Genomic DNA, 13,402 nt, shown 5'->3' with positions numbered 1-13,402 from the left:
AGAGAGAGCGAGAGAGAGAGAGAGAGAGAGAGAGAGAGAGAGAGAGAGAAACCAGAGAGCCTCAGAGAACCTGTGGAGTGAAACTGTGCTGATCAGGTGTCAGATGGAGAGGAGATCTCAAAGAGAGATGAAGGGTCTTAAACTACTGCCTGTTTATAGTGGCAAGTGGACCGTCTTCTGACTCAAGTGGAGCATCGTCCGACTGCCTGTTTGCAGACCTTCAAATGGAGTATCTTCTGACTACCATTTTATAGGGCCACCCGTATCTTCTGATAACCTGTTGACAGGGCCACATGTACCTGCTGACTACCTGTTTACGGAGACTCGACTGCAATACCTCCTTAGCTTGTGCCTTCCGGGCCACCAGTGGATCGTCCCCATACTGACTGCTCACAGAGCCACAGCTCCACGAGGATGCCGTAAGAGAACGGGTATGGAAGTAGCCTGTGTGTTGTTATGAACCTACATTATGATTACAGGGATTGTGTGTGTGTGGGGGGGGGGGGGGGGGGGGGACGCGAAGAGCTAGAGAAGAGGCATACAGAAGTGGAAGAGTAAATGTAATGTTTGACTGAATGTTACGTTAGACTAAATGTTCATGTTAGGTTAGACTGTTGCGCTACGTTAGACTTAAAGCAGAAGATAGGTTTGGTTCCCGGCCTCGGGTTACATTGCATTGTGTGGGAGTGAAGCAACGTGCACACACACAGAAACGCCAACACACACAGGCATCATCATTTAAACATGCGTGCGTGTCTGCGTGTGTGTGTGTGCGTGTCTGCGTGTGTGTGTGTGTGTGTGTGTGTGTGTGTGTGTGTGTGTGTGTGTGTGTGTGTGCGCGTGTGCGCGTGTTTGTATGTGTGTGTATAGGAGTTCAAAGTTATGTCCACAGACAGATGAAAGCAGGAAATAAAGGCATACACCGAGAGAAAGAGAGGAAAAACGTCAGCGAGAGAGAGAGAGCATGGGAGAGAGACATTGACAGACAGGAGAAGTAGAGACTGCTGAACTGAATTGCTTTGCACCAGCGTTCTGAAGCCTCTGAGCAGGCGTTTAAACGTTAACTTTTTAGCCAACGCCCAGCCCGTGGCATGCGTGGGACCAAAGGTTGCGTCACGCCTGCCCCACCTGTGTCACTCCTCCTGGGATAGAGAAATAGCCAGCTGCTGCCCCCTGGCTCTCCGCTGCCTCTTCTCTCACTGCCCCTCTGTATCTGCTCCAGCCAGGAACCATTAGCCCCACCGCCCCATCAGCTGCCACTTACCCGCAGAGAAGGACGGCTGGACCCTGAGACCTGCCCTCCCGCTTTGGGCTGGACGGAACCAACTAGCAACACACAAGCGTATGCCAAGGTACAAATCTATCCTCCTCAATTTCCCACTGGCCCCTTGCTCTCTATCTAAATCTCCCTCACTCTCCCTCTCTCTCTCTGTCTTTGTCTCTATATCTCTGCCTGTCTCAATATCGGTCTCTATTTAAGTACCTCACTGTCTCTCTTTCTCTCCCTTTCTTTTTCTCTCTCTCCCTCTCTTTATCTCTTTCTATCTCAATCGCTCTCTGTCTCTCTCTGTCTCAATCTCTCTCTGTATCCGTTTAAAGCTCTCTTGGCCTTCTGATCAATTACATGCAAGCCAAACCATGCAATGTGTGTGTTTGTACGTGCGGGTGTGTGTGTGTGTGTGTGTGTGTGTGTGTGTGTGTGTGTGTGTGTGTGTGTGTGTGTGTGTGTGTGTGTGTGTGTGTGTGTGTGTGTGTGTGTGTGTGTGCATGCGGTTCTTTCACAGCAAAGTTGAGTTTGATCATGGACAATACAAGTGCCATCAATACCGAGCCTCTCCCAAGGGACAATAACAATTAATTATGTAGTAAAATATCACATTGTTAGAATCAGCCGTTTAAACCCAACACAAAAGTGCCCACGATGGTCTGAAACTATAGGTGTGACATAAAGAAGCAAAAGCTAACATCAGGAGTAATTCTCAGTTACTTTCTATACACATACTGAGAATCTGAGTCGTTTATCAGTACATAGTCAATTAGGATTGGAGAAAGTAAGGGGAGGCAAGTTAATTCCTTATGTTGCCTTCCCCTGTGGTAATAGTGCCCGAAAAAATAAACTAGGGTGCCGACCGAGATACTTTATACAAAGCCTTATTTCATTAACTATAGGGGAGAGAAGCGTGTGATTTTTGTGACAGGTACCTGTAGTTCATATTGTCCATGACAGTGTGTGTTAGTGTTTTCCCCTGTTATGGCCAAACCAGCCAGAAACATTGGACGTTGTCCCCTCCCTACTCAGCTTCCCACGACTCATACAACGCAGAAGACGAGTCAATTGTTTGACATTTGACTGAACAAAGCTGAACAAAAACTCCTTTCACAGTTAAAGGAGTTTTGAAAACCACCTGGCAAGCCAATCCGTAGGGATCCCAACCCACACATTTAACAGCCACACCAATTAGCTAATCATCCTATCAACTCGAAACGCAAACACATCAACAGGCTAGCAAGCAACGAAACATGAACACAGGAGGGACATTAACACAAACAACTTTTAACTCCCACCGTGGCCAAGGGTCGTAACAGCGTGCGAGTGTGAGATGGATAGCTGTACGCTCTACTACATGGCCCGGGGACTCTTGGACCTGCTGACGTTTGGAGTCTTCCACTTCCTTATGACTCTGTCACTCAATCACCCAACCCGCTGCATCATCTACATTGACCTCCGTTCCCCCTTCTTCATAATCAGCAGTTAAAAATAGTTCACAATGTGAAAGCACAATCCTTAAAGCCACGTTGATGTGTACGTGTGTGTGCTTGTGTGTGCTTGTGTGTGTGTGAGTGTTTGACTGTTTGTCTACTTATATGCATATATGCGTGTTTATATGCTTGCATCTTTGCGTGTGTGTTTATATTTTTGTTTATTTTGTATGCGTGTGCGATCCAGGTGTACAACACAAGAAGCATCAGAATGGAGAACATCACACAGATCTCCAGAGAAGACCTGGAGGAACTGAGAGAGGCCTTCAACAGAATTGGTCTGTATCTCACACACGCAAACACATACACACGCACACACAAAGCAAAATCTCTTCACATTCCACAAACCTTTACACAACCTGATCATGAATAGGTGCTGTTGTATTACAATGTGCTTTCATTTGTCAAGTTTTAGAGGACAGGCCCTGTGTGTGCTAAAGGACAGACAGGGGGGCGGAATTTAGCAGTAGATCATGATCTGATCCATTTCCTGGACAACCTGAGATTGTATATTAAACCTGTGTGTGTGTGTGTGTGTGTGTGTGTGTGTGAATATTGACAGACAGTGGCATAAGTTCGCATAACCGTGTGTGTGTATGTGTGAATACTGACAGACAGTGGCATAAACACGTGTGTGTGTGTGTGTGTGTGTGTGTGTGTGTGTGTGTGTGTGTGTGTGTGTGTGTGTGTGTGTGTGTGTGTGTGTCTGTGTGTGTGTGTGTGTGTGTGTGTGTGTGTGTGTGTCTGTGTCTGTGTCTGTGTTTGTGCGTGTATGTCTTGGTATGTGAAACACATCTACAATCTCTCCTTGGGGGAGAGGAAAGACACCAGTTTAAAATTTAAGCTCTTTCATTTCCCACCCACAATAAAATATCAGTAGTTAAATCACACATATCTACCTACCAAATGACTCTGTGTGCCTTGTGTGTGTGTTTGTGTGTGTGTAGACATTGACAACAGTGGGTATGTGAGTGACTTTGAGCTGCAGGAGCTTTTCCGGGAGGCCAGCTTCTCCCTGCCGGGCTACAGAGTGAGGGAGATCGTTGAGACCTTCATCGCTGGAGACACCAACAAGGACGAGAAGATCAGCTTCGAAGAGTTTGTGTCTGTACGTCCACGGAAAAAACCCCAACTCACCCTTCTTTCTTTCAATTGATTGGTTGTCGGGTTGATTGGTTAATTGGTTGAATGCTCAAACAATCAATCTGTATTTATCTTTGTTTGTTGCTATGGTTCTTTCTTCCTTTCCTTCTTAGTTTTTCCCCTTACTTTGTCCCTTGCTCCCATTTCATATTTTGTGTGTGTGTGTGTGTGTGTGTGTGTGTGTGTGTGTGTGTGTGTGTGTGTGTGTGTGTGTGTGTGTGTGTGTGTGTGTGTGTGTGTGTGTGTGTGTGTGTGTGTGTGTGTGTGTGTGTGCCCATGCATGACCAGATCTACCAGGAGCTGAAGAGCAAGGAGTTCAGTGAGAGTTTCAGGAAGATCATCGCTAGGAAAGATGGGATTCGCTCATTTGGAGGGATGTCGGGAATCTCCAGCGAGGGAACACAGCACTCCTACTCCGGTGAGAACTAAATGCGCAACTGTTTGGTTGTACGTGTACGTACGTGTGCCTACCTGTCATTGAGTAGGCTGTTGAGCGTTTGTATTTTGTGCTGCTGCTTTCCGTATTCTAGTATGCAGGCATTTACAGTATAAAAGTTGCATTTTTATATCATGTAAAATGTCTTACCTTAACTAGCTCTAAACAAAATGAAAATCAAGAATATACAATAATGTAGTATATGTATATATCATTCTCTCTCTCACAACAACAACTTAGAAAAATCGGAATAGATGACGATCAGAACAAAACAGAATCAGAAACAAAGAACACACAGAAACAAAGAACCTGTCATTGAGTAGGCTGTTCAGCGTTTGTATTTTGTGCTGCTGCTTTCCGTATTCCTTAACATGACGGAACACAGTATATAACTGAGTTTTGCATCTGTTATTGTTTGCATACAGACTAATATTATGTGTACGTAATAAAATGTTAACGTGATAATGTGCATGTGCGAGTGTTTGTGTGTGTGCGTGTTTGTGTTTGTGTCTGTGTGTCTGTGTGTCTGTGTGTATCTACCTGTTTGTTTGTGTTTGTGTGTGTACGTGTGTGTGTGTGTGTGTGTGTGTGTGTGTGTGTGTGTGTGTGTGTGTGTTTGTGTACCTGCGTGTGTGCATGCGTGCGTGCGTGCGTGTGTGTGTGTGTGTGTGTGTGTGTGTGTGTGTGTGTGTGTGTGTGTGTGTGTGTGTGTGTGTGTGTGTGTGTGTGTGTGTGTGTGCGTCTGTGTGTGTGTGTGTGGGGATGTGTAGATGAGGAGAAGGTGGCGTTTGTTAACTGGATCAACAAAGCCCTTGACAAGGACCCAGACTGCAGCCACCTGCTGCCCATGAACCCTCAGAACGACAGCCTCTTCAAGTCTGTACGGGACGGCATCCTACTCTGGTAACAAACACACACTCACACACACATGCACACCCATACACACACTCTCAGACACAACATCTGGTCACATCGTTTATTGTTAATGACGTGTTGGTTTTTGTAATGGAATTAATTTGAAACTTTTAAAAGGCAGAGTTGAACAATGATATGTCGTTGACCAATTAGGAGGAAATATTGAACATTGCTATAGAATAAATACAGTTACTCACTGTCTCACGCTCATTCACTCTCTCACTGGTTTTGTTTCCAGTAAAATGGTCAACTTGTCTCAGAATGACACTATTGACGAGAGAGTCATCAACACCAAGAAGATGTCCACCTTCACCATGACTGTAAGCACTCGTCCATCAATCTCTATTATGAACGCAGGCTGGTGTCATCATGCGATCAACCGATCAATTGACACTAGATCATGGTGATATCATGATATCAATCAATGAAATGACACAAGGGAGAATCTGCTACACCCAGAAGTAGGCTTTAAAAAACACAGAGGTGGTTAAAAGCAAGAATGCATGGGTGATTAATACATTTAAAAATGAAGTTATGAGCTGATGAATGATTTGCTGAGTTGAATCATAACGTTATGCATGTATTGATGAAAAGCTAACAAATGAGTAAATGATCAAATAAATTAATGAAGGAACAGATTGATGAACGGAGCCAATGAATGAATGAACGTAAGAGCATTGCACCTCTGATATGCGGTCCGTCTCGACCGTCCTGGTGCAGGAGAACCTGGTCCTCGCCCTGAACTCGGCGTCGGCCATAGGCTGCACGGTGGTGAACATTGACGCCAGCGACCTGATGGCTGGGAAACCCCACCTGGTTCTGGGGCTCCTCTGGCAGATCATCAAGACCGGCCTGCTGGCCGACATCGAGATCGGCAGGAATGAGGGTCAGCATTACCGCATACATGAATACACACACACAAGCACACACACAAACACACACACACACACTAATTAAAGCCGTGTCGTAATACTACTATAAAACATTTATTATACTATAATATATATACTATAAATTTGAATTTCCCTCGGGATTAATAAAGTATATATCTATCTTTCTATCTATCTATCTATAAAAGATTTATTGGTCTAGCTGACTAGATTATTCTGTGATCTTTATCCAGGATGATTATTGCAGTATGCTTTGAAAAGTGTGAGGTATTCTTCCTTTGCAACTACTACTTGAAAAAATATGCAACAATACAACAACCTGAATGCCAACGTCCAAAGTAATGATCTATTTTCTTCTAAACATGGGCCAAGATCGTGTAGCAGCTACAGGTTGTTTGACTTCCAGCCGAAAGTGACTGGACTTGATACCCCCATGGCCGTAGACTAACCTTGAGTAGGATGACATAGAACGTACCTGCTCCTTAAAACGTTTATCTGCTCAATGACTAAATAGGATATTTGTGTATGTCTATGTGTGTGTGTGTGTGTGTGTGTGTGTGTGTGTGTGTGTGTGTGTGTGTGTGTGTCTGTGTAGCTCTGATTGGTCTCCTGGGCGAAGGAGAGGACCTAGACCATCTCCTGTCCATCTCCCCTGAGGAGCTGCTCCTGCGCTGGGTCAACACACACCTGACCAACGCAGGCACCCAGACCATTAGGAACTTCAGCGAGGACATCAAGGTACACACTGGACAAAGACACACACACACACACACACACACACACACACACACACACACACACACACACACACACACACACACACACACACACACACACACACACACACACACACACACACACACACACAGACAAGGACAAGTATGCAGGCATTTACAGTAAAAAAGTTGTCTTTATATATCATGTAAAATGTCTTACCTTAAATAGCTCTAAACAAAATGAAAATCAAGAATATACAATAATGTAGTGTATGTATATATATCATTCTCTCTCTCACAACGATAACTTAGAAAAATCAGAATAGATGACAATCAGAACAAAACAGAATCAGAAACAAAGAACACACAGAAACACAAACCCACTCACAAACCTGTTTTGACATTGACCAATTCACCCTTGCGTACCTCTGCAGGACTCCAGGGCCTATTTCTACCTGTTGGACCAGATCTCCCCTAAAGGAGAGCGAGAGGACGAGCTGGCGGTGATCATTGACATGAGTGGTCTCCGCGTGAGTCTTTCATTGCATCTCAGTGAACATTTCCTCCACAACGGAGAAGACGAGTGGACCTGTGATGGAGTGGTCTAGCTCAACTGCTAGAGTGGGGAGATTAACACCGCAAGGGTGATTCCCACTCTTGCGAGGATTGTATGCACTTTGTAATAATGCTGTGAATTTAAAAAGAAATGACCAATAATACTTTCCAATAATATCGAAGCAGTCGTAGCACCAGCATAAGTAGTAGTAGTAATAGTAGTAGTAATTATTGTGGTAGAAGTACCAGTGCTTATTGTGCTAACAGGTCTATCACTGTTTTAGGAATTATAAGTGATAAACGGGGATGTTTGACAGGAGAATGATTTGGACTGGATGACGGAGCATACGTATACTGCAGCAATTAACTAATACTACTATTTATAGTGGTAGTACTAGTAATAAAATCATTATGATTATGGATTATAAACGTCCGAGCTGACCGGATCCGGAGGGCAGAGTTCATTTTGCAGCAGTCCTAGTTCTAATTCTACTACTACTCGTTGCACTAGTAGTAACTTCATGAATATCATACAGGAGCGAGACCTTAACCAGAGGGCAGAGCTTATGCTCAAGCAGGCGGCCAGGATGGAATGCAGGCAGTTTGTGTCCCCTCACGACGTCACCTCCGGGAACAGCAAGCTGAACCTGGCCTTCGTGGCCAACCTGTATCACATGCACCCCTCGCTGCCCAACAACAACGTGGACCCCGACATGCACATAGAGGGTGAGCCCGCTTCTCCCATGTTCACATAGACAAAGGGCCGCAGAAAATACAGAAATAAATAGACTAACACTAACACAGCACTAAAACAGATAGAGATGGAAACAAGCGCACATTAAGATACAGACACAGCTAGACATCGCCGTGGGAATAGGCACTGCTATTGCATATTCACCTAAAAAAACGATTCAATCAAACCTACGCTCTTTGTTATAAAAGTGATGGCTTAATGATCACCACAGATTGGCACCTCCATAAAGGTGTGAGTTAACACGAAAAGCTCCCTGTATTATTTGAATCTTTAGTGTCCGTAGTATGGCACTTGAAAGTTTGATTAGATAAACGCCAAAAAATTGTCTATAACATTATCTTGTTTGGTTTCTGCTTGGTTTCCTTTTATTTCTCCAGCTGAATCCAGGGAGGAGAAAACCTTCAGGAACTGGATGAACTCATTGGGTGTAGCGCCCTACGTCCATCATCTGTACAGGTACACAGCCTAGGGTTTATTAATCTAGACACTATCGAGATAAAGGATAACCTCTACTCAACCTTCGGTTTATTAAACTCAACATAGCAATATAAAGGATCACCTCTACACAACCTAGGGAACATCACAATCATATTAACTTTGTATATTATCACCTGTACTGGTACACAATCTATGGCTTATAACTATCATATTCTCATATTATCGTCTGTACTCGGATACAATCTATGATTCAGCCATATATAATGATCTCTATACATTATGACCTGAACTGGTACATAACCGGTCCTTTGGTTTATCAATATCAACATCATCTCTTTAAATGCTCATTATCTATGAATGACTCATTACAAAGTATACTTTTATCTATTCCCGGAAATTGATGTTGTTATCTGTGAGTTTGGTTCAACCCTTATATTACTAATAATCATGGTATTTATTGTCATACGTATTAACAATGAACCAAATCTGTCAGCAGTTTTACAGGTGCTTGTGCTCAAAACAGAATGCATATATTCTACCACGAAATATATGCGAAATACGACTTTTCAAGCACCAATACATTTTTAGAATACCAGGGAGCTGGAGCTATACTCTTTGTTTTTGTTTTATCTCTGCTGATGAATACAACTGTGTGTGTGTGTGTGTGTGTGTGTGTGTGTGTGTGTGTGTGTGTGTGTGTGTGTGTGTGTGTGTGTGTGTGTCTGTGTGTGTGTGTGTGTGTGTGTGTGTGTGTGTGTGTGTGTGTTACAGGGATCTGCGTGACAGCATGGTGATTTTCCAGCTCTTTGAGAAGATGAACGTATCTGTTGACTGGAAGAAGGTTAACCCATCTCCATACCCTGTTTTAGGGGCTAACATGAAGAAGGTAACGCGATACAACTATCAGAAATACACCTAAACATATCATGTTGGACATATTAACCTGTTAAAGTCCAAGGTTCTTACGTTCATGTATGTGTGAGTCTGTGTGTGTAGTCCTGGATTAATAAAGTACTCATTAATCCTTTTTTTGTCGGCTCTAACTGGCTGTGCCACTGTACTACGCAAACAGACTCTCCCAGTGTAGTTTGCTGTCTGGGTGGCGTGAGTGGAAGGGGTTAAGGAAGGGACAAGTTGGATTCTTGTAAATAAGAAAGAGGTCAGCCTTTTTTGGCGTGGAGAATATATCAGTTATAGAACAATCGCTGATGATTTCAGCGATTGTTTTTTTTTCTCCAGTTATTTCAATTTACGAGCTATTTGTAATACACATTGCGGCTTAAATCAAGAAAACATATATTTCTCAAATATAAATACGTCACAAATTTGTCGAGTATTGATGTAACTCTGTCATTCAATTTTATTTTACATTCAAAAGCTGGAGAACTGTAACTACGCGGTGGAGCTGGGAAAGGAGGCAGCTCAATTCTCATTGGTCGGTGTTGGAGGAGTGAACCTGAACGAGGGCAGTTCCTTGCACACCCTGGCACTGCTCTGGCAACTGATGAGGAGGTACATACACACTACACTGCTCTGGCAGCCAATGAGATGGTACATACACATTACACTGCTCTGGAAGCCAATGAGGAGGTACATACACATTACACTGCTCTGGCAGCCAATGAGGAGGTACATACACACTACACTGCTCTGGCAGCCAATGAGGAGGTACATACACACTACACTGCTCTGGCAGCCAATGAGGAGGTACATACACACTACACTGCTCTGGCAGCCAATGAGATGGTACATACACATTACACTGCTCTGGCAGCCAATGAGGAGGTTCATACACACTACACTGCTCAGGCAGCCAATGAGATGGTACATACCCGCTAACCCATATACTCACTACTTGTCTCTCAATGTTTTGGGTGTTTTGGGTACTCTCTGGTTCTCCAGGTACACAGTGATGGTGCTCTCAGACCTTGGCGAAGGACAGAAGATCGGGGATCAGATCATCCTCAACTGGGTGAACACGACGTTGACCCAAGGACGCAAGAACACACAGATCACCAGCTTCAATGTATGATTATAGTAACCTGTGTGTGTGTGTGTGTGTGTGTGTGTGTGTGTGTGTGTGTGTGTGTGCGTGTGCGTGTGCGTGTGCGTGTGCGTGCGTGTATTGTGGGAAGAAGAGAGAGAGAGAGAGAGAGAGAGAGAGAGAGAGAGAGAGAGAGAGAGAGAGAGAGAGAGAGAGAGAGAGAGAGAGAGAGAGAGAGAGAGAAAGTATGATATAGTTGTATGCATGCATAAAAGAGAGGAGAACAAAAATGGAAAATTAAAGAAAAGGTGGACTAGAGAAAGGAAGAAATAAGGAATTTTGCGTTTTATTCTATATTAATGTGTGTATATGATTGTTTGTGTGTGTGTGTGTTGACTCTATGTATGTGTGGGTGTCTTATCTCTGCATGCGACCGTGTGTTTATGTGACAGGACAAGCTGATTAGTACCAGTCTACCAGTGCTGGACCTTATCGACACCATTGTTCCCAGTGCCGTCAAGCAGGAGATGATCAAGAGAGCAGAGAAGGGAGTTCTCAGTGAAACTGACAAATTCAACAATGCCAAGTAAAACTGTCTTGCTGTCTGTCTCACTGTCTTATTATCTGTCTGTCTGTCGACCTGCCGGCCTCCCAGTTTTTCTATCTTATCACTGTTAAGTCACTCACTCTCTACCCCTCACCCCTTTCATGTCAACACCCACCACCCTCTGCATGACACCTTCACCAGGCAGAGGAGTGTTTTCAGTGGCCGACTGCTGTCCCAGTCCAGCTCCACTAATAGACTAAAAAACTCTTTCGTCCCCCTGGCCATCAGACTGTACAACAGCTCCCAGTAAAGGCAGGGAGGACAATAGATAACAACAATGGACATTTTATTTATTTATTTATTTATATTTATTTATATCTGTATTTTTGCACATCCATCTGCATTGTTTTTATGTGTGTTTTCGGCTGCTACTGGATACTTGAATTTCCCCCGGGATTAATAAAGTATATATCTATCTATCTATGTCTGCCATTCTCCCTTTACCAACCCCTTCCTCTCTCACTGTATCTCTCCTCCCCCCCATTCTCAGGTATGCCATCTCCATGGCCCGTAAAATCGGAGCGAGGGTCTACGCGCTTCCCGACGACCTTGTGGAGGTCAAGACCAAGATGGTTCTCACCGTGTTCGCCTGCCTCATGGGCCGCTGGATGAAGAAGGCCGAGCGCTGATCAACTTCCCCTCCCTCACGCACACTCACAGACACACACACACACACACACACACACACACACACACACACACACACACACACACACACACACACACACACACACACACACACACACACACACACACACACACACACACACACACACACACACAAATCATCAGCCAGCCTTCCTCAAAACAGCATTGAATCCTCTATTTATAATGTTCAATTAGTTCTGCTAATAATAATGCTATTGCTAATAATAGCACTAATAGTCAATGTGTAGATATCATTGATGCATATTCTCTGAGTTGTTCATGCATGTCAACACACATACTAGTAAAATCACTTAATAATCTGGCATTGCTGTTATATCTCAATAACTTTTTTCTGCCTGTGCTGTGTATGCTTGTGTTGTCCCCCCTGTCTGTAATACCCCCCCCCCCCCTTCTTTGCCTGTAAATGAAAATGTGTCCTGCTTGTACTGTCCCCCTGTCTGTAATACCCCCCCCCCCCCCCCCCTCTATGACTTTGTAATCTGCGACTTTGGGTATCTGAAAAGCGCAATATAAAATAAAGATATTATTATTATTGTAATGACCCTGATATTTCTGGTTTTTGAATGTTTTGCGATTTTATTTTTTGGAGGTTAATATGAGGTTATTGTATTGTATTACATTTGATGTAATCTGTATCATATACCTTTGCTAAAGAGCGGCAAAACTATGATTACTAACATGTGACTATTGCAAAAGTCTGTAAATGTTGAAAAATGATGAATACAATTATTTAATTATTAAACAGAATACACAAAATACGAAACTTATTTTAATTCTTTCCAGAAATACTTGGTCTTGTTCACAAATAGATGACAGAACCAGGCACACAATCACAAATAACACATTTTATTGGGACTACCATTTGATTACAAAAATATTATTAATTATTATATCATTATTATTTAACCTGAATAACAATGGGTTAACGTTTGGAGTAAAGGAAGCCATACGATAGGAAATGTGTAAGGCCTTAACTCTATGATATAGGGCTAGGTTTGATTCAAAGATATTTGTTATTGGAAACATAACAGTTACAATGTTCTCACGAATCAGACTTTAGATCAAGTCTGTCCGGTCCGAGGTTACAGTTATTAGAACCCACATACCCTATCAGTTGATGATGGCATATGTTGTAAATAAATGTGTTGTAGACATACCACACTGATATCTGCAATTTGTTTACTGGAATTGCAACAGATGAGGAAGTACAAAGGTAAATACATTTTCGACTCATTTACATATTGATAGCAATCATCTAAAAAAAAAGAAAGATCAACATGGCTCCAATACCTAATTTATCCTTTCCTTACCACTTATCCTTGACTTCGATGGAAAACGTCACGAGAATTCGTAAGGACCACAGTGGCGCTTAAAAGACAGAATGCAATTACACTAGGATACGGCAGATGTTATGACATGAGTCTACTGTCGAAAAACGACAGTTCAGTTCAGAAGACGGTCTACTAAAATTGCATGCAAATGCATATTCAGTTGTTGCAATCTGCAACCTCAACGCTAAAGGCTTCTACATTTTC

At 43.2% G+C, this 13,402-nt stretch overlaps 1 protein-coding gene across 1 annotated transcript; it reads left to right on the top strand.

Moving 5' to 3' along the window:
* The first annotated feature begins 1,121 nt into the window (after positions 1-1,121).
* Positions 1,122-12,630, top strand: pls1 (plastin 1 (I isoform)). Its single transcript, XM_030357093.1, has 16 exons — positions 1,122-1,352; positions 2,948-3,038; positions 3,708-3,868; positions 4,192-4,321; positions 5,110-5,242; positions 5,493-5,574; positions 5,975-6,140; positions 6,740-6,882; positions 7,295-7,390; positions 7,952-8,141; positions 8,547-8,625; positions 9,379-9,493; positions 9,986-10,119; positions 10,510-10,633; positions 11,044-11,177; positions 11,689-12,630. The coding sequence occupies exons 2-16, from the start codon at positions 2,972-2,974 to the stop codon at positions 11,825-11,827; spliced, it is 1,893 nt and encodes a 630-aa protein (XP_030212953.1). The 5' UTR covers positions 1,122-1,352; positions 2,948-2,971; the 3' UTR covers positions 11,828-12,630.
* The last annotated feature ends 772 nt before the right edge of the window (positions 12,631-13,402 follow it).

Source organism: Gadus morhua, chromosome 5 (genome assembly GCF_902167405.1).
Source record: "Gadus morhua chromosome 5, gadMor3.0, whole genome shotgun sequence".
NCBI classification, from domain to species: domain Eukaryota; kingdom Metazoa; phylum Chordata; class Actinopteri; order Gadiformes; family Gadidae; genus Gadus; species Gadus morhua.
This window is presented reverse-complemented; position numbering and strand designations above follow the sequence as displayed.

Coding starts and splice junctions, on each gene's coding strand:
- pls1 (XM_030357093.1), top strand. CDS start 2,972: ATGGAGAACATCACACAGATCTCCAGAGAAGACCTGGAGGAACTGAGA. Junction 7,391..7,951: donor TTGACATGAGTGGTCTCCGC/GTGAGTCTTTCA, acceptor AATATCATACAG/GAGCGAGACCTTAACCAGAG. Junction 10,120..10,509: donor CTCTGGCAACTGATGAGGAG/GTACATACACAC, acceptor CTGGTTCTCCAG/GTACACAGTGATGGTGCTCT.